The following is an 18,500-nucleotide window of genomic DNA, read 5'->3' on the forward strand; positions in this document are numbered from 1 at the left end:
GTACATTGTTTGCAGAGGAAGTGAAATTTCTGGGCCATATTATCAATGAAAGAGGCATATTTATGGACCAAGCATATATTGAAAAGATTAAGAATTGGCCAGTACCTGAAACAGGTAAAGATATTCAAAGATTTACTGGTTTCATAAATTATTATGGTTCATATTTCAAGAATTTTTCTGATATTACAGCACCATTGAACAAATTTAGAAACAGTAGTAAAATAGAATGGGATGAAAAAAGTATGGAAGCTTTTACAAAGACTAGAGAATTGTTCTGTGAAGAAATAAGCAAATCGTTCCCGGATTGGAGAATGGAGGCTGAACCATTTGTGTTGGATACAGATTGGTCATCTACAGCTATGTCAGCGGTGTTAAGTCAAAGACAAAATGGACAAGAGAAGATGATATCGTGTTGGTCACGTGTTTGTTCAACTCATGAAGCCAATTATGCAGCACATAAAGGAGAATTATGTGCATTAGTAAATGCTGTTGAAAGATTTGAATGTTATTTGAGACACAAGAAGTTTATCGTGAGAACTGATTCAGCTGCACTGAAACATCTATCTACTTGGTCTCACCATAAGGTGGATAAATTTTTTATCCACCTTCAGTTATGAGGTTGTACATAGGCAGGGCAAGATGCATACTAATGTTGATATATTGTCACGTACTGCATTAAAGGATAGTAAAGATAGGATATCTAAATTATCGACAGACGAACAAGGAGAGTTAATATTGGATACTGTATATCAATTGGAAGATCCTAAATTATGTCTTATTGCAGGAATTGGAGCAGAGACGGCCAGTCAAATATCATCCAGATTGAAGGCGAGAGAGTTTAGTCGTAGCCTGGAGAAGGATCCTGTTTTAATTGAGGTGAGGAAATTTATTGTAAATAATGTCAAACCTACGTCCAGAGAATTGTCTCAAATGCCTTATCGTGGTAAACAAATATTAAGATTTTTTGAACATCTGAGTTATAAGGATGGTTTAATTATCCTGACTTCACCTATGCGGCTTCAGAAAGAATTTCAATTTATTGAACGGGTAGTGGTACCTATTGGAATGTACAATAAAGTTTTCTTGTTAGCTCATGCAGATGTTACAGCGGGGCATAGGGGTTATTTGGAAACTTTGAGCAGGATTAATCGTCACTTCATTTTGCCCTATGTATCTAAATATGTAGCGGCGGCAGTTGCAAATTGTGTCATTTGTTTGAATAGACGTAAAAAACCTAAACATAATCATAATATAGAATTTTCTCCTTTGGCTGGGGAAGCTATGGCAGAGTTGGCCATAGATGCTTTAGGTCCTTTGAATGAGTGTGAATATAATGGAGTCATTTGTAAGCACATTTTAATAGTAGTTGATAGTTGTACTAGATATGTGTGGTTGTTTGCTATTGAGGATGTTAAAGCTGAAACAATTATTGAATGTCTGAAATTTAATTTATTTTCTGTTTGGGGACTATGCGAGCGAATTAGGACTGACAATGCACAAAGCTTCAAATCAAAAGTTTTTAGGGAAGTTTGTTTAAGGTTGGGAATTGAACAAATTTTTATCCCTCCAAGATCAGCAAATTCGAATTACAGTGAAAGATACAACCAATCGGTGTATTCGTTTCTTAAGACTGATTTACGTTTTCAAGATGGAGATTGGGCTTATAAACTTAAAGCTACACAATTTTGTATGAACACTTCTTTCAATCGGAGGTTAGGATGTTCCCCATATTTTAAGATGTTCCTAAGAAACCCTAAGCTTCCACTTGACTCATTTGACCCGTTAACACGCTCGAAAATTAAACATATGAATTTTTCAGAGTTGTTGGAGTGCCTTGACAAGAATTGGAGGACTGGACAAGAAAGAACTGAGAAGTATTTGCAGGTAGAAAATACAGAAAGGATAGGTAGGCCGGTAGCTATAAATTCCTATTGTTACATTTTTTATGACGTCACAACGATTGGTGTAGCTCGTAAACTCTGCTCGTTATGGGTGGGTCCGTGTTTAGTGACAAAAGCAATTTCTGATAGTTTATTCGAGGTTCAACCCCTTGAAAAGTGTAGATTGAAAGATAAAGGGGTGAGAATTGTACCAAGAGATAAAATATATGTTATTGAGAGTACTTTAGACTTGACTCCAGATGAAAAGATTGACTTAGTGATTACAGATGAATGTTTCTCTGTGGATAATACCTTGAAAGTAAACTTTGACTTTCCCAATACTTTGAGAAATTTAACTTGTTCAGGCGTTTCTGAAGAGGAGAATAGTTGTGGCGCTAGTCCAGAGGTGGTTGGAAGGCGGAAGGATGGACAGGTAACACCAGAATTTTTGGAGAAATCTTTTTTGGGTGTTGGGTTGTCACAACAAAGGTCAAATGTATCTCAGAATAATGAAAATTTAGATGATTTAGTTGAGGATCTTAGTGATACTTTGGAAAGTACTCATATTTCTGATAGTGTAGATTCAAATGATATGACTGACAAAACTAAGTTAGACTCTACATATTCTACTATTAGTAAGGATAGTGTTTTTCATGGGGATTATGCCTCTGATAATAGCTTAGTAGACAACAGTTTGGGTGTAGAGGATGTTAACATGGAATCTGCTAGAGAGTTAGAGTCTCGGATGAGTATTTTAGAGGACACTTTTCCAAAATTGCAAAGTAAAATTGTAAACTTGGAACAACGAAGGGGAAGTGTTAAACGAGGTAGAGATGTTGAGGAGGATGAATTAGATAGATCGTTAGATAATGCAAAATCGCAAAAAATGTCTGAGACTATTCCTGTTAAGGGTCGTCCTAAAGGTTCTACAAATGAAGTGCAATTACAAAAATTAGAAGAGGATAGACAAAACAGAGAAAAGGACAGATTAGAACGTTATTCAGTAGCCGATGTAGTAACTAGGAACCTCGCAAAATTGATTAAAAAGTAATATTTGTAATAATTTGTATAATATTTGCAGGAGAAGAGATTACCACGAGAACCGTAGAGAGCGTGATGACAAGAGAGGAAGCGGCGGTGGTGATAGACATCGTGGAGATCGTGGAGATCGTGGAGATCGTGGAGATCGTGGTATGCGCAAGAGGTCACCGGACGCTTGTAGTTCAAAGAGTGGACGTGCTGGACCAGTACCTGTGAAAAAATCCAAGGATGAAAGAGGAGTCAGGTACTTGGATATTTTGTTATTTGTTGTTGTGATGCAGGTTTATTGTTTGATTGTTGTTGGTGGTATGTATACGTCACAGGATCCACGGTTAGCAGCTTATGATTGTTCTCAAATAAGTAATGTTGAACTTAGATCAGCTGCCTGTTTGCATGATAGGATGGAACCGGTCAGATCTGTGGAATTGTTGGGGTTAGCAGAAACCGATTTTATATTGTCAGAAGCTATTAGTTGTGAGGTTAGACTAAAATTGGAGCGCTGGTTTTGCGGTACCGCAAGTCATGTGCACGTACTAGACGTGCCACATGAAAAACAGGTAGAGTTGAGTATGGATGAATGTAGGAGGGTTTTTCATTCTGGCAAGTATCAGCATGATGGAATTAGTTTTAAAGTAAATATAGATTTGCCAACAGTTCACAGTTTCACAGTTAATGGAACATTGTCACCTTTCTGGGATGTTGGTGGTGAAAATATTCAATGCAAGACACTGGGAATATATGCGCACAATATGTGGTTCAATTTAGGTTTTGCTGTTGGGACTTTGCATATTTTAGTAAAAAATACACCCGTTTTGATCAAGGGAAATGTTGTTATGGATTATGATAAAAAGACGATTGTGGCGAATTTTGAAGATAATCATTTGTGGGCAACATCAACTTCTCCATATTTTCCGTATGTAGTACGAAAACCGGCCAGTAATTTTAAGGTAGTTTTTCAAGATACATTCAATTTAACTACTTGGAATGAACAACTTTTTGTTTCTAACTTGGAAAGGAATATTTTAGTTAAAATTATGGGAACAGAGAAACTTACTTTGCAGCATCTGGATTTCAACATTTTTGTAACAGAATTAGAGGGTATCAAGTTTTTAGAGGAACCGAAGGCGGCTGTTAGAAGTTATTTTGGGGATTTGTTAAAACAGGAAGCTAGATTTGATTTGAATGCTATGTTTTTGGCTAGTAGAGAAAGAAACGAGAGGATGATGGAACTTTTTAGTATTTCTAGATGTGCTCAAACAGAAGTTAGGTCAAATGTACAGATGCATCATGGGTTCAGAATTATATACCTGGGAGAAATTGCTAAGTATGAAAAATGTACAGCGGTTGAAATTCCAGTAAAGTTAGGTGTAGATTATGGATGTGCAGTAGGACACTTAATGGTGGATTATAAAGGTGAAACAGTTGGAATACAAGAATATAGTAGAATGATTGTAGCAGTAGAGGATATAAAATTGTTAAATTGTTCGCAAAGTCCGGTATTTTTGAAGTTGACAGCTAATTTGTTCCTTGGGAATCAGGGGCAGGGACTCGAACTTCTGCATATTGCCAATGAAAAATCAGAACACGTGGGACAAAAGATTTTTCTGAACGATGAAAAGGTGTTTATTGCTGACTTTAATAAGACTATTAAATATCAGGGATTAGAGGATTTTGAGGATTTTAATGGACAAGCTTCTAAATTGGATTTTGTTGATCATAAGTTGTCATTTTTCGAACAGGTTACAGGTCCTTGGTTTGGTCTAGAACATTTGTTCAAGGATATATTACCATTGTTTGCCAAGTTTGTTTTGATTGTGTTAATGTTGTTGTTAGGTATAATTCCTATGTTGGCATTGTTGTATTGTTGTTGTTCATGGTGTCATAAAAAAAGATTTACTGAGGCAGAATTTAATGCTAGATCTTAAATTTTTTATGCTGAAATTTAATTATATTGTATTTTTGCAGTTTGGTTACGGCGGCAACAATGAATCAAAAGTTATTGAGCAATGAAGAAGATGGTCGCCACAAACAATCTGCCAATGAAGGAAATCAAGTCAAACCTGGTCTACCAGTATCTGCATTGATCAGCAACTCTGCATCCCGGCTGGTGTTGGTAATGTCGCGCGTTGAGCTGCCCACGTTGAGTGTGGGCAGGGCGACAAAGAACATATTTTTGAGCAGTGAGGACATGCCACTGGCAGATTTAGCTCGTCTTATTGATAATGAACCAAGGTTTAAGTTGAATTTGATAAACATGTTATCGGTGCAGTTGGAGATGGGGAGATGCATCCATTCCATAGACTGGCCTGTGGACAGGATCCCTATCTTTACCAGCCAGAATTCAAGATACCTCAACCTGATGGCGGCTGGTGAGCATTCTAAAGCTATAAATAAAAAGTTGTCATGGAACGAGACAACTAGTTTGAATAAGTTGAGTGCGACCATATTTCTCTCTAAGCTTGTTTGCGAAAATTTACCAAGTTTGGTATTGCTTGCTAAGATTGAATACCTGGATGGAGATGAGAGAAAAAGCTGTCAAACGTTGGGCGAATTGTTACCCATAATCAAACATATGGGGGAACTTGAGGATTGGCTTCAACTTTCAAAAATTGACGTCATACCTGCAGATGGTAAAATGAGCCTTCAGACGGTGTTGAGAACGGTGGTGGGTAATAGCGTTGATCCGAGGTTGAAGACGCAGGTTGTGTCAGCTATCCGGCTCCTGGCACATTGGAAAGATGTCGTGAATAAAGTAAGCTTTATTCTGAAGCAAATGCCATCCACAACTTTGTTAGAGTTACAAAAAGATTGGCTTGATGGAAAGTCTGAACAGGATTTGAGTGCTAAAGTGTTTATTGACTCCATTCAGGTGAATGAATACATGAACTTATCAATCTACATTCCACGTATTATAAACGTGAATTCGGTGAGTCTAATCACCAGTGGAGAGATGCCTGCTGAGATACGTTATGTTAGATTGGATGGTCAAAGAGACATAATTGATAACCTGGTGAGTGCCACATATGCAGGTAGTTTGATGAATGATAAAGTAGACTCCAGAGTTTTGACCTGGCAAATGCAGATGCGCTGCAAGCGTCTTCGTCCGACTCTAGCCAAGCAGATATTGTTATGTGATCCAAATACCACTTTAGAGAATGTAGTGAAGGAAATCAAACTGGAGTTGGATGGAAACGTTTATACAAGTTTGTTGACAACCAATATTGAGTGGAAGTTTAATCCTGAACACAAAGTAAATGAGTGGTTCGAGGGTGATTTCAAATTGGTTACTCGGTTTGGGGATCCTGTTTGTGTTCAGATGGATCAGCCCTTAAATCCGAACATTCCTGTTTGTCTGGACCTTGAATTGTCAAATCAGCAATGGCGTGTTGATGAACAAGTGAGGGAGGAAATGAGGTTGGAACACACGCCTGGAATATTGATGATGCTTGATAAATTTGGAGAAGAGGTTAGGCGTAAGCATCAAAAGATTTTGGATAATCAGGAGGAGGTTGATAGCGTTGCAACCTCGATTTCGGTTGCGGTTAATAACGGATTTGAAAGATGTCTTCATATGCTTGGTGATACTGAGGCAAGGATGTCTCAAGACGGCTTGTGTGATGAGACCGCAAAACTTGGAGTGAATGATGAGGAAGCTATCATGCCCATGGATATTGAAGAATCTGGCAAGAAGAGCAGATCATCTGGAAAAAGAAAGTAATAATTATAGTTTATGTGTATTAATTCATATTTTATTTTATTTTATGTATTTAATATTTGTTGAGGCAGTAGTAGTCTCAGAAAAAGTTTAAAATTCATGTTTCATATTAATGCTCTATAATACTATGCTTAAATCTGATGGTTATATGTTAACCAATGTTATTTTTATATCATGTATTTATGATAACTATGTAATTAATGCATTAGGTGTTAATCAATGCATTTTTCAATGATTATATGTTAATCAATGTTTTTTCTTAAAAAAATATTAAAAAGAAAAAAAAAACACATAAAGAAAAAAGGAAAATAAAAAAAAAAAACACAAAAGGAGTTCTAAGGAACCAAAATAAATCAAAAAAAAATGTGTATATGAAGTGTTTAAAGATCTGGAATAAAAATATATAAAAAAAAAAAAAAAATATGACAGGTGTCATACCAGATCAACTATTATCTATTTAATAAGCGTTCAACGCTACTTACAATATCTATGATAAAAACATGTAAAACCTATTGTATATTTAATCTGAAATATTACAGTTTGAAATCCAGGTTCATGTTAAAGCCAGGGAGAAATGTGATGTATAGTCCCTTTCTTCCTGACTTAAGAGCAATGCATGTATTATATAGTTTAGACTTTAGTTCTGGTATCCACGGTTTCGGAGCAAGTCATTGCTCTGCAACAGGATACGAACATAAAGTGAACAGTTGTCTTAAAATAAATGTTATTATTGTATGTTAACCTTGTATTGAATTAATACACTTTATAAGAATATTTAGCTGTTTGTTCTTGCTATTACTATACGTCAATAAGTAGTGGAGCCTATAGTCATTAAAGATATCATAATTGAAGTATATTTTAATCTTTTATCCTTATAATAAAGTAACAGGATGTCTGTTTGTGTGTTTCTCTGTTTGCCTGTGTGCTTGTGTGTTTGTTTGTGCCGAAGGATCTCGCTAACCGCTGAGCTGATCAGGTTCTCCTTTACAGGGTAGCTTCTCATAGGTCATGGCTATCCTTATAATAAAGTAACAGGATGTCTATTTGTGTGTTTGTCTTTTTGTCTGTGTGTTTGTGTGTATGTTTGTACTGAAGGATCTCGCTAACCGCTGAACTGATTAGGTTCTCCTTTACAGGGTAGCTTCTCATAGGTACTGGGAAGTTTTATAACTATTTTGGGGGAGGGTACCACCACCCTCCAAAGAGAAATGGCAAAAAAAATTCTTTTTATTTTAAACTAAAATAATAAATTGAGTTATCGAATTCAACTCCCCCCCCCCCCTTTCCTCAAGTGCCCCTAGAGGCCTCTAGGGGGGGGGGCGTAGCCGCTAGTGACCTGTAAATGTAATGTGATTTTTTATTTTGAAAGGAACAGCCAGAATTTAGGTTTGTCTACTGTTAAGTGACAGTTGGCAAAGAGACACTCTCAATGCAGAGAGGAAGGGGGGCAATGGGCTAATTATTACACTAGTCCCTAAAGTATTATAATTCACTCTCAGTTACTATTTTTAAACCTAGAAATCACTTATAATAAATTTAAATTAAAAGCATAGGGTAGATTTCTTTCTTAATCTGAACCCCTGCATAAGAGGTTTTAACCATTCGGAACTAACCTTGCAGGGCTACCCTGTACCCAACTTTGACTAACCTAAACTTTAGTAAATCACGTTTACAAATACTTTCACAACACTTACCTTATTTTTTTCCAAATGAGGGGTTGAGGGGTAGGGGATGATTATAAATATGAATTCAAATATAAGAATTTCTCTTTAATACAGAAATGCTGCAATTGATAAAAAATACTCAGCTACTTATAAATTTGCAGGGACAAGAGACAATAATTATGACCAACAATTCTAAGTGAAAATTTCTGCACAACCCACTTCCTTCTTTTTACCCACTTCCCTTCAAGTATAAATGTATAGTAAAAAACAAGGATGGCAACATCCACAAGTAGTAAAGTACACAAATATTGTGGATGGACAAACGGAAATACCCAGTTATAGAGCAGATATTCAATGGTCATAAAAAATATTAAGTAATGTAGAAAATCATGAGACATTTAAAATACAAAATGTTAAGGTCTTTTGTATCATAACCGACAGACTAAAGGACCAAGTGTCTTAAACATTGGATATTAATTTGTATAGGGAATCTTAACCATAAATTTCAGTCTTTTTTGTGCTATCCAATAAAAATTCAATAAATACCTTTAGTTTCTGAGCCGACAAAATAAGATAAAGTGGTTATAAAACTTTGGGTACCGGTAAAAGTTACTTCCCAATGTCCCCTCCCTCCCTGCATATTTCTAAAAGTGGGGTACATACAAATTTCTTGCCCCAAACCAATTAACCTTACTCTTGACTAGGGAGGGAGGGGACATTGGACTGTTTATTACACTAGTCCTCAAAGTTTTATAATTTTGTTTTCTTATTCGTTGGCTTTTTGGTTTGGTTTATTCATTAAGTTGAATATTTAAATGTTTCAACCAATGATTTTAATCTACAGAAGGGGTTATTTGGTGTATCATCATTGGGGATGTACATCAATTTATTTTTGTCTTATCCCTTTAGATCCCTGACTACTGGCATTATTTTAGTAGAGATAAACCAAACAAATTTTCCTTTAAATCTATAATACAAAGTAGAACGATGTCTGTCTGTTTGTTTGTTTATATGTCTGTTTATCTGTGTGTCTGTTTGTTTGTTTGTAGCGAAGGATCTCGCTAACCGCTGAACCGAACGGGTTCTTCTTTACAGGGTAGCTTCTCATAGGTCCCGGGAAGATTTATAACTATTTTCTTGGGGGGTGGGACACCCCGAACCCACAAAAAAAATAAAAAATACCCCCCCTCCCTAAACATTTTTTTTTCTTTTTAAAATTAAAATCAAAATAGTGGGGTCGACTAACCACCCCCCATAAAAAAAATTTCCCCTCACAAAGAAAATTTTTTTTTATATTTATTTTTAAAAATCTAAATTTCGAAAAATTGGTTTGAAAAAACCTCTTGGGGCAGAGCCCCTAGAGGCTAGGGTCGAAGCCGCTTGTATCATATAAAAAGACAGCAATACTTTTACTAGTTTTTACTAGTTTTTAAATTCTTATCTTTGAATAAAATTTAAAGTTTTTTAAAATGTACATAGAGTTTAATTATTATCAATGTATAAATATATTTCAGTTGAAAAAATTTCTTCAGTCTTCTAATCAACATGAAGAGGCTTAGTAGAACATTATTTGTTCTTGTATTCTTCATTTCTTCTAGCCAAGGAGAAGTGAATAATAATAGTTACAAAGATGATATTGATCATCTTAAAGCTGAGATCAACCTGCTGAAGAAAGAAATGGAACAATTCAACCAGCAGAAGAAGGAAATGGAACAAATCAACCAGCTGAAGAAGGAAATGGAAGAAATGAGGCAGCTGGTTCAGCAACATCATCCTGATACAGGCAAGTCTGATTTGGGTTCCATTGAAGATGATGTCAAACAGAATGCTGAAGATATCATTGAGTTGAGAATGGATGTTATCCAACAGGATTACAGAATAAATGAAGTGAACAAAGATGTTCAAAAGCTAAATACTTCTGTCAGCAAAGACTTAGAAACCTTGGACTCAAGTTTACAATCTTTAGTGACTAGTTTAAAAGAAACACTTCCACCTATTGGAACAGTCCTGGCCTGGCATGCTGGCATATCAGTGGAGAAAACAATACCTGGAGGGTGGCAAAGATGTGATGGCTCTTTGATTGAACAAGGACCTCTGGCTGGTCAAAATACGCCCGATTTAAATGGAGATGGACGTTTCCTGCGTGGCGGTGCAGATGGCAGATCTGGTGAGTTTGAGGAAGATGCCATACAAGACCACATACACATGGATGAAGGTCACAGACACTCGGATCTTGGCCATAGTCACGCGGATCTTGGCCATTCCCATGTCTTTGACGACGAGGACGGAAAAGATGGCGACTGGTATTTTAGACATGTGCCATGTGTCATGAACCAGTTTGCGATTAACTCTGGTGGTTCTGGTTCTTTTGTTTGTATGGAATTTTCACATGAAACCCCAATTGGTCATTCCTCCATTTCAACTGATTCAGCCAACATTGAGACCAGCACATCCAACCTTGGAGGTATAGAGGAGGGCAGACTGGCAGATGAAACCAGAGTCAAGAATATGAAGATTGTTTGGATAATGCGTATTTTCTAACATATATTTGATTTTTAAACTTCAATAAAATAAAATTGTGCATTTCATTTACACTTTTTTTTCTCAGAAATATTAACTTATGAATAGTTTTAGAGATAACAGTTTTAATACAATTGATAAAAAGTCATACTTGACAACAATAAACTTTTTAAATGTGAAGCTTTTCTATAATTAAAGTAGGTCCGTCCGTACGTCCATCCGAGATAGATAGATTAAGAATTTAAAGGAACCCAGTAATAGTGTCGGACTGATTATGACGTAACAAAAAAATTAGCCAATGAGAGGCCTCTATGAATTTTACCATTAGTCAATAATGTCCTCTCATTGGCTAATTTTTTTTGTTACGTCATAATCAGTCCGACACTATTACTGGGTTATTTGTCTTAAACACTAACTTTAATAAAAATATTTGTATATAGTATCTAATTGTCATTGGAATCATTGATAATGTTTTAATAATTCTATCTTTTGAAAATGCTTGAAACGCCAAAAATACGCGGTAATGTATTGGCCCTCAGAGCAGGGTTTAGACTATTTTGTATGAGGATATGCCCGCCCCTACCCTCATCCATATAAGGGTTACACCCCTGTGAAGACAATTTTGCACCTAACCAGACATCCTAAGACTAAATTAATTGTTTTACATCACCAATGATGATAAACAAAAAAACCTTATACAGTGTGTTTTTTTATAAGAACTTTTTTGAAAGCAATTTTACCCCACTTGTAGTTATCAGAATTTAATGATTAATGGCTTATTTTCTTCGTTTTTTAATGCAATTAATAGTACACCCAACAAATATTTCAGTTTTTATCTAAAAAGTACAGTAAAATCAAAAATTCAAAACTTAGGTGTCAACATATAAAAATGGTTTTAGCGCATTTTTCTTTAAAAAATTTGATTTTCTGTGGTCGACTTTGGGGGGCCAGTACTCCCTCCTTGGTTGAGATATGAACTTCAAACTTTATTATGTTCTAGTACATGTCCCTAATAGTATCTGTATACATTTTTAGCTCTATATCTCAACTTTGAAGTGTTTAGCAGCCATTCTTGCAAAAAGTTGATTATTTGAGCATAAGAAAAATGCTCTAAAACCATTTTTAGATGTTGACACCTAAGTTTTGAATTTTAGATTTTACTGTACTTTTTAAATAAAAACTGAAATATTTTTTTGTTGTTCTATTAATTGCATTAAAAAACGAAGAAAATAAGCCATTAATCATTAAATTCTGATAACTATAAGTGGGGTAAAATTGCTTTCAAAAAAGTTCTCATAAAAAAAAACACACTGTATATCTTAAAAGAATTTGTTGCAAAGTTTGGACACTGTTAGTTACAACCAACCAATCAAGACTTTACAAAAGTACTCAAAGTTTTAAGCTAATGGATAAGAGAGAGTGAGTTTATAAAACTTGGGTACCAGTATAATTTACAAGTCCAATGTCCCCTCCCTCCCAAACATTTACTAAGAAATGATTAATTTTAACATCTTTAGTATGAATTTTTTTGATGTTATCAAACAAAATAAAAAATATGTGGAGTAATTATTTATTTTTTTAATCCATTTTTAAGTATTATAATAATTAATGTAATCAAATAAAGAATTATTTAAAAATTATGTAATATATATTATTACTATATATAAATCCTATTTTTAAATTTATAGTTGCAAATTAAAAAAGTTTTACTATTAAATTAAAAATTTACACAATTTAAGCTTTAAATGGCAATTTTTCATCAATAAAAGTTAATTCATATAGATTTTACTGCACTTAATTTAAAGAAGAAAGTGAAATTGACAAAAAAAATTTAAAGCTTTTTTTCTATAATGATGAAATGAATAAATGAGGGCCCGGGTGTCGCAGCCACCTAAACCCCAGCCTCATTAATCAGCAGCGCGACTTAAAGGCAGCCTATTTGCCACGGCCACCCAGGATGTGATCTAAATTGATCAGCCGCCAGCCACGCATCTTCATCAGCCACTAAGATATTTTAAGCCACGCAGGTTATATAGCCGCCCAACAACAAGCCTAAGCCACAGCCACGAGATATCAATTCAGCTGCCCGTCAGCCGCGCCAGTCATGCGGTTAATTCAGCAACCCAATAAGCCACAGCCTCAGCAAACCCGCAGCCAACCTCAGTGACACGACTGTTTAAAAACTGGATCCAAGGCAGCCACCACTCAAAGCCATAGCAAGCCCTATCGTAAGCCACGTTCAGCCACAGCAGCACTTTTATTTTCAGCTGCAGACAGAGACACCCTCAGCCGCAACTGGTAATTTGTACTCAGACGCAGGTATGTTTACTGTAAGCTACTCTCAACCAAAGCGGCATTACTTTTTGTTTCAGTTGAAGACACAGCTGTCTAAACCATAAGCCACACTGAGTCACAGACACCGTCAGCCGCAGCCGCAAACTTGTATTTAGCTGCAGCCATTAACACTGTGAGCCACTCTTCTCAGCCACAGCAGCACTCTTTTTTTCTGTTGAAGAAAATTTGTACTCAACCGCAGACATGCTCACGGTTAGCTAATGTTAGCCGCAGAAGCAATTTTATTTCAGTTGCTCTCAACCAAAGCGGCATTACTTTTTGTTTCAGTTGAAGACACAGCCGTCTGAACCATGGGCCACAGACACCAACAGCCAAAAGCTGCCATCAGCAGTAGCCGTTGCCATCAGAACCAGCCGCAGACACGCCCGACGTAAGTTACTCTCAGCCACAGCAGCTGCCGTCCCCTGAAATAAATGAAAATATAATACATTTTAAAAGCCTTCATTCTTATAGATTAGCGGGTTTGGCCCTAGCCTCTAGGGGCTTTACCCTAAGATGTAATGAACTGTGTGAATCGATCCATTTTTTTATATTTTAGATTTAAAAAGAAAATTTGGGGGGTGGGTATTTTTCTTTTTTTGTGAGGTTGGGTGTGTCCCTCCCCCCCCCCCCCAAGCAAAAAGCTTAAAACCATCACAGGACCAGTAGGTATATTCCCTAAAGAGTAGAGCCCAATCAGCTCGAAGTGGTTACTGAGATATTAAGCTTCAGACAGACATCCTTCTACTTTATACTTTATATTATAGAGTAAAACAAACTTAAATCTTAAAAAATTATAATCTAGTGAAATTAATAAAACAAGGAGGACAACATCTTTAATAGCAAAGCTCTGAAATGGTAGGACAGACAAACATTAACACTTGAACTGAGTAAGCAGAATGTTTATAGGTCTTAACAAAATTGTCAGCACATTTGTTGCAAAACTGCTAGAGGATACCGTTTATGGACGCACTTACATTTGTAGAACTTGATTATAGAGATGCTTAACTTAATTATAACATTGTACCTTGTTGTAAAAGAAATCAGTATTCCAAAAATAATATGTGTAGAAAAATTATATAATACAAAAATTCGTTGTCAAAATATTTAAAATGTTTTAAATGAACGTATGGACTTTCTGGAAACTACATAACTTCTAAATCGTACCTAATTGTTATAGGAATCATCAAACAAAGTTTAAAATTGATAGGACAATTCTAGCAAGTTTAAATTACGGAAAAGCGCTTATTAATACTGACGGACGGACTGACCCTAATTACAGAAAAGCTTCACTTTTAAAAAGGAGCAAAGACAATTTAGAAAGATGCATGGGGCTTCCAAAAAGTGTAACGAAAACACTTTTGTACACAGACAAACCAGCGTTTTCGAGATTCTTGGAGCCATTCAAATATGAAGGAAAAAAAACACCAGAGAAAAAATCTAATTGGCGGAAAATATTGAAACTATAAAACAGTTTTTTAAAGGCAAAATAATATTTACGTTGGACAAACGAACATTAACATTTAAAAGTATTTTTTGCTTAAAGAAATGAGACTCTAATTTAGAAGTCACAACAAAATTTTTAGTAAATATGTTGCAAAATTGATTAAATTTGTTAAGGACCTACTTACATTTTTTGCTCTTGATTATTGAGAAGCTTCGCTGATAACATTGCACCTTGTCGTCCTAAGAAACATTAATAAAAATCATTTAGACTTGTATGGTGTCAGAACTGAATAATTAGAATACAAATTTATAATAGTCAAAGCAAAATTGTAAGTATATTTGTTGAAAAACTGCTTGATACAGGATAATGTTTATGGACATACTTGCATCTTGAGGACTTGATTATAGAGTTGCTTCGCTTAAAATATTGTTCTTTATTGTCTTAGGAATCAATATATTAAAAATCAGATCAAACGGATAATTAGATCACATAAAAATTTGTTGCTAAAAAAGCAGAAAAATCAACATGTTTAAAATGGACGTACGGACATTCTGGTAATGATTATAGAGTTGCTACGCTTTCTAAATCGTACCTAACTACTACAGGAATCACCATGCAAAGTTTGAAATCGATAGGACAATTCTAACATGCCTAAATTAACGAATAAAAGCTAACTATCTCGGACGGACGTACGGACGGACGTACGGACCGACCCTAATTATAGAAAAGCTCCGCTTTTAAAAATAACGCAAACTAGGATGAGAAAATTTAAAAAATTAAACTTTACAAATTAGACAATCAAAAGTAATTAATTAACTTTGTCCAGCATACTAGATACATCATCTATTAAGTAAAACTGTCTAAAATTATTTTCAAAATTGGGAGATTATGTTTTTGTAGTTGGTAGATTTTTAAAAGCGAAGCTTTTCTATAATAAGGGTCCTTGCGTCCGTCTGTCCGTATCGGTTAGCTCTTTTCGTAAATTTAGACATTTGAATTGTCCTATTGATTTTAAACTTGACATGATAATTCCTATAACAGATACAATTACAAGTTAAAAAGCATAGCAACTCTATAGTCGTTACCATGAAGTCCGTAGGTCCATTTAAAGCATGCTGATTTGTAAATTTTTTTGACAAAATTTTTTGTATGTGACAAAATTATCCTATTCTGATTTTTGGAATAATGATTCTTAGGAAAACTAGGCATAATATTATAATCAAGTAAACTCTATAATCAAATGAAAGTATGTCCTTTTACTACAATTTCGTTCAGACTAAGAAATTAATGTTCTGCTTATCAAGTACTGACAGTCTACAAGAGTTATTGTTCGTTTGTCCTTCCTTCATATATAAGAGCTACGCTTTTATTGGTGTTGTCATTCAACAAGGATGACAACATTAAAAAAAGCAAAGCTCTAAATAAGATGTTAGGACAAACGAACATTAACACATGTAGAGTGTTAAAACTTAATAAACAGAATAATCCTTATACTAAAGTAACAGGATGTTTGTCTGTTTGTCTGTGTGTCTGTGTATCTGTGTGTCTGTGTTTACTCGCTAACCGCTGAACCGATCGGGTTCTCCTTAACAGGGTAGCTTCTCATAGGTCTCAGGAAGGTTTATAACTAATTACTTGGGGGGTGGGACACCCCCAACCTCCCCAAAAATGAAAAATACCCCCCCCCCCAAAAAAAAATTTCCACCCCCAAAAATATTTTTTTTTACTTTTACTCCCCCCTCCTCAAGTGCCCCTAGAGGCCTCTAGAGGCGTAGCCGCTAGTAATTTATAAAGTCAGAACAAAATAGCATAATATTATACTTCAAAATCGTTGCAAAATTTCCTAATTAAAGACTTTGCCTTATTCTTTTAGGACTCATTATTCCAAATTTCAGATGAATGGAACAATTATGTAAAAAAAGTTTTTTAAAAACAGAATGTTTAAAATGGACTTACGGACTTTGTGGTATAGAGTTGCTACGCTTTCTAACTGTTATCGATATCTATAATTAAAACATTACTACATTAATGAAAAGAGTTATCTTTTATCAACAAACAGACGTACGGACCGGCCCTAATTATATAGTTGTTTCGCTTACATAAAAAAAAGTCGTACTTACTTATAAATACGTCTTGCTTCGACTGGATGGGACGTCCACATGGGCTCAAGGATCATATGGGATAAGACCTTGTACATCCCCTTTGATGACAGAATTACTGCTTCTGTAGATTAAAATTTGTGGTTGAAACGTTTGAACACTTAACTAAAAAAAAAACAACCAATCAAAATTCAGCAAAAGTCCCCAAAATTGTAGTAAAGCCAACGAATAAGAATACATTATTATAAAACTTTGAGGACTAGTGTGATAAACAGACCATTGTCCCCTTTTTCTCTGATAAGTATTAGAGCTGTAAGAATCATTCTTCTAGCCCTTCTACAGCCAATGTTAGAGTTTTTTGCTAACTTGCTCAGACGGACGGACATACAAACGGACGGACGGCAAGCATATGTCCATAGTGACACCATGGAAACTGTCCCAATTTTGTATTACTTTTGCGGAACATGTTACCCTCCTAAGAAAAAGACATTTTAAAACAATCCCCCCCCCCCCTCCAAATCCACACACAAACCCTCACATCAAGTGCCCTCAAAGGCCTCTAGGGGCGTAGCCACTAGTATCAAAATATTATTTTATGATCAAAATATTCCTTTTATTAAACCTGAAATTCAACAAGAGACTTTTTGGTAGTGATTTAAAATCGCTAGGGCAATTCTAACATGCTTGAATAAACGTTAAGAGCTATCAGTAATGGACAGACGACCCTAATTATAGAATAGCATTATCTATCTTAAATTGCATAACCAACAGACAGACCGACAATTAAAGTTATAAAGTAGTTACAAATTGATATATAATTTAGAATTATAGAGTAGCTTCGCTACTAATAACAGTAAATATGCCTAAAGCCAACCGAATTGATGATTTTAAAAATGAATTTTCAATATACAGACTCAAAACACAAACATTCTATGTATATAAAATAAATTTATGCTTTGAGTATATTTAAAGAAAATTCATCAGTAGTTGTTGAGTCTCCCAGGTCTAATGCTGAAATGAGAGAAAAGATAAGGAAATGGAATATTTACTCCCATGATAAGGGTGTCAGTGGGCAAAATAATAAACTATAATTGTGAACAATTTTGCCTGAAAAAAAATGAGACAAAATAAGGCAATATAGATTAGATTAGATTAGATTTAAAGGGTGTTAAAATAAAAACCAATCGCTTCACTTTTTTCAATATAAACCTTACAGTTTTGGTCTAAAACTAATAAAAAATAATACAATTCATGCCCAAGCAATGACAATGAGAAAACAATATTGAATTTTGAATCTACTCACCCTTCCAGAGCCCTAGAGCTTAAGACCTAGCCCTTGCAGGGAAATTTGCCCTACGCCGAAAGTGCATATTTTATTACAAATTTGTCTTTTTAAAAACCAATCGCTCACAATTTGAACCACCATAAATACTTAAAATCTTGTAGATAGACCCCATAATGTTTGGAGTTTTTGATAGGGCATGTAAAGACCTTTCTTTAGACACCTTAACAAGGTTTCTAACACAATCTTAGCCAATTTGGCATCAAATAGAAAGACCTGGCAATCATCAAGAACTTGGAATAGAAAGAGCCGTCATGCCTCAAAGTTGGATGGTAATGTCTTTTTTATGTCAAATCGGCATAGATTGAGTTAGAAACCTTGTCAAGGTGTCTAAAGAAAGGTCTTTACATGCCCAAACAAAAACTCTAAACATTATGGGGTCTATCTCCAAGATTTGAAGTACTTTTGGTGGTTCAAGTTGTGAGCGATCGGTTATTTTTTTAACACCCTTTATTATT

General features: G+C 35.2%; 1 protein-coding gene and 1 long non-coding RNA gene across 2 annotated transcripts; one reads left to right on the top strand and one right to left on the bottom strand.

Moving 5' to 3' along the window:
• Positions 1 to 578: 578 nt before the first annotated feature.
• Positions 579 to 6,881, top strand: LOC145305660 (uncharacterized). The gene is made up of 4 exons (XM_080147366.1): positions 579 to 1,884; positions 2,246 to 2,313; positions 2,962 to 3,165; positions 4,887 to 6,881. The coding sequence occupies exons 1-4, from the start codon at positions 640 to 642 to the stop codon at positions 6,637 to 6,639; spliced, it is 3,270 nt and encodes a 1,089-aa protein (XP_080003492.1). The 5' UTR covers positions 579 to 639; the 3' UTR covers positions 6,640 to 6,881.
• A 5,499-nt stretch (positions 6,882 to 12,380) lies between these two features.
• LOC145306484 (uncharacterized) lies at positions 12,381 to 17,605 on the bottom strand. The gene is made up of 3 exons (XR_013875010.1): positions 16,722 to 17,605; positions 14,786 to 14,840; positions 12,381 to 13,579 (listed from the first exon to the last, which is right to left on the bottom strand). It is a non-coding gene; the product is annotated as an uncharacterized LOC145306484 (long non-coding RNA).
• Between the last annotated feature and the right edge of the window lie 895 nt (positions 17,606 to 18,500).

The sequence above is a fragment of the Acartia tonsa genome, chromosome 14 (genome assembly GCF_053477335.1).
Source record: "Acartia tonsa isolate MP-2025a chromosome 14, ASM5347733v1, whole genome shotgun sequence".
Lineage (NCBI taxonomy): Eukaryota > Metazoa > Arthropoda > Copepoda > Calanoida > Acartiidae > Acartia > Acartia tonsa.

What these genes read in the sequence shown, in the direction of transcription:
- LOC145305660 (XM_080147366.1), top strand. Translation starts at nt 640, where the DNA reads ATGCATACTAATGTTGATATATTGTCACGTACTGCATTAAAGGATAGT. An exon ending in GAACTGAGAAGTATTTGCAG is followed by an intron (nt 1,885 to 2,245) that starts GTAGAAAATACA and finishes TAACTTGTTCAG; the next exon opens with GCGTTTCTGAAGAGGAGAAT. An exon ending in GAAGGCGGAAGGATGGACAG is followed by an intron (nt 2,314 to 2,961) that starts GTAACACCAGAA and finishes TAATATTTGCAG; the next exon opens with GAGAAGAGATTACCACGAGA.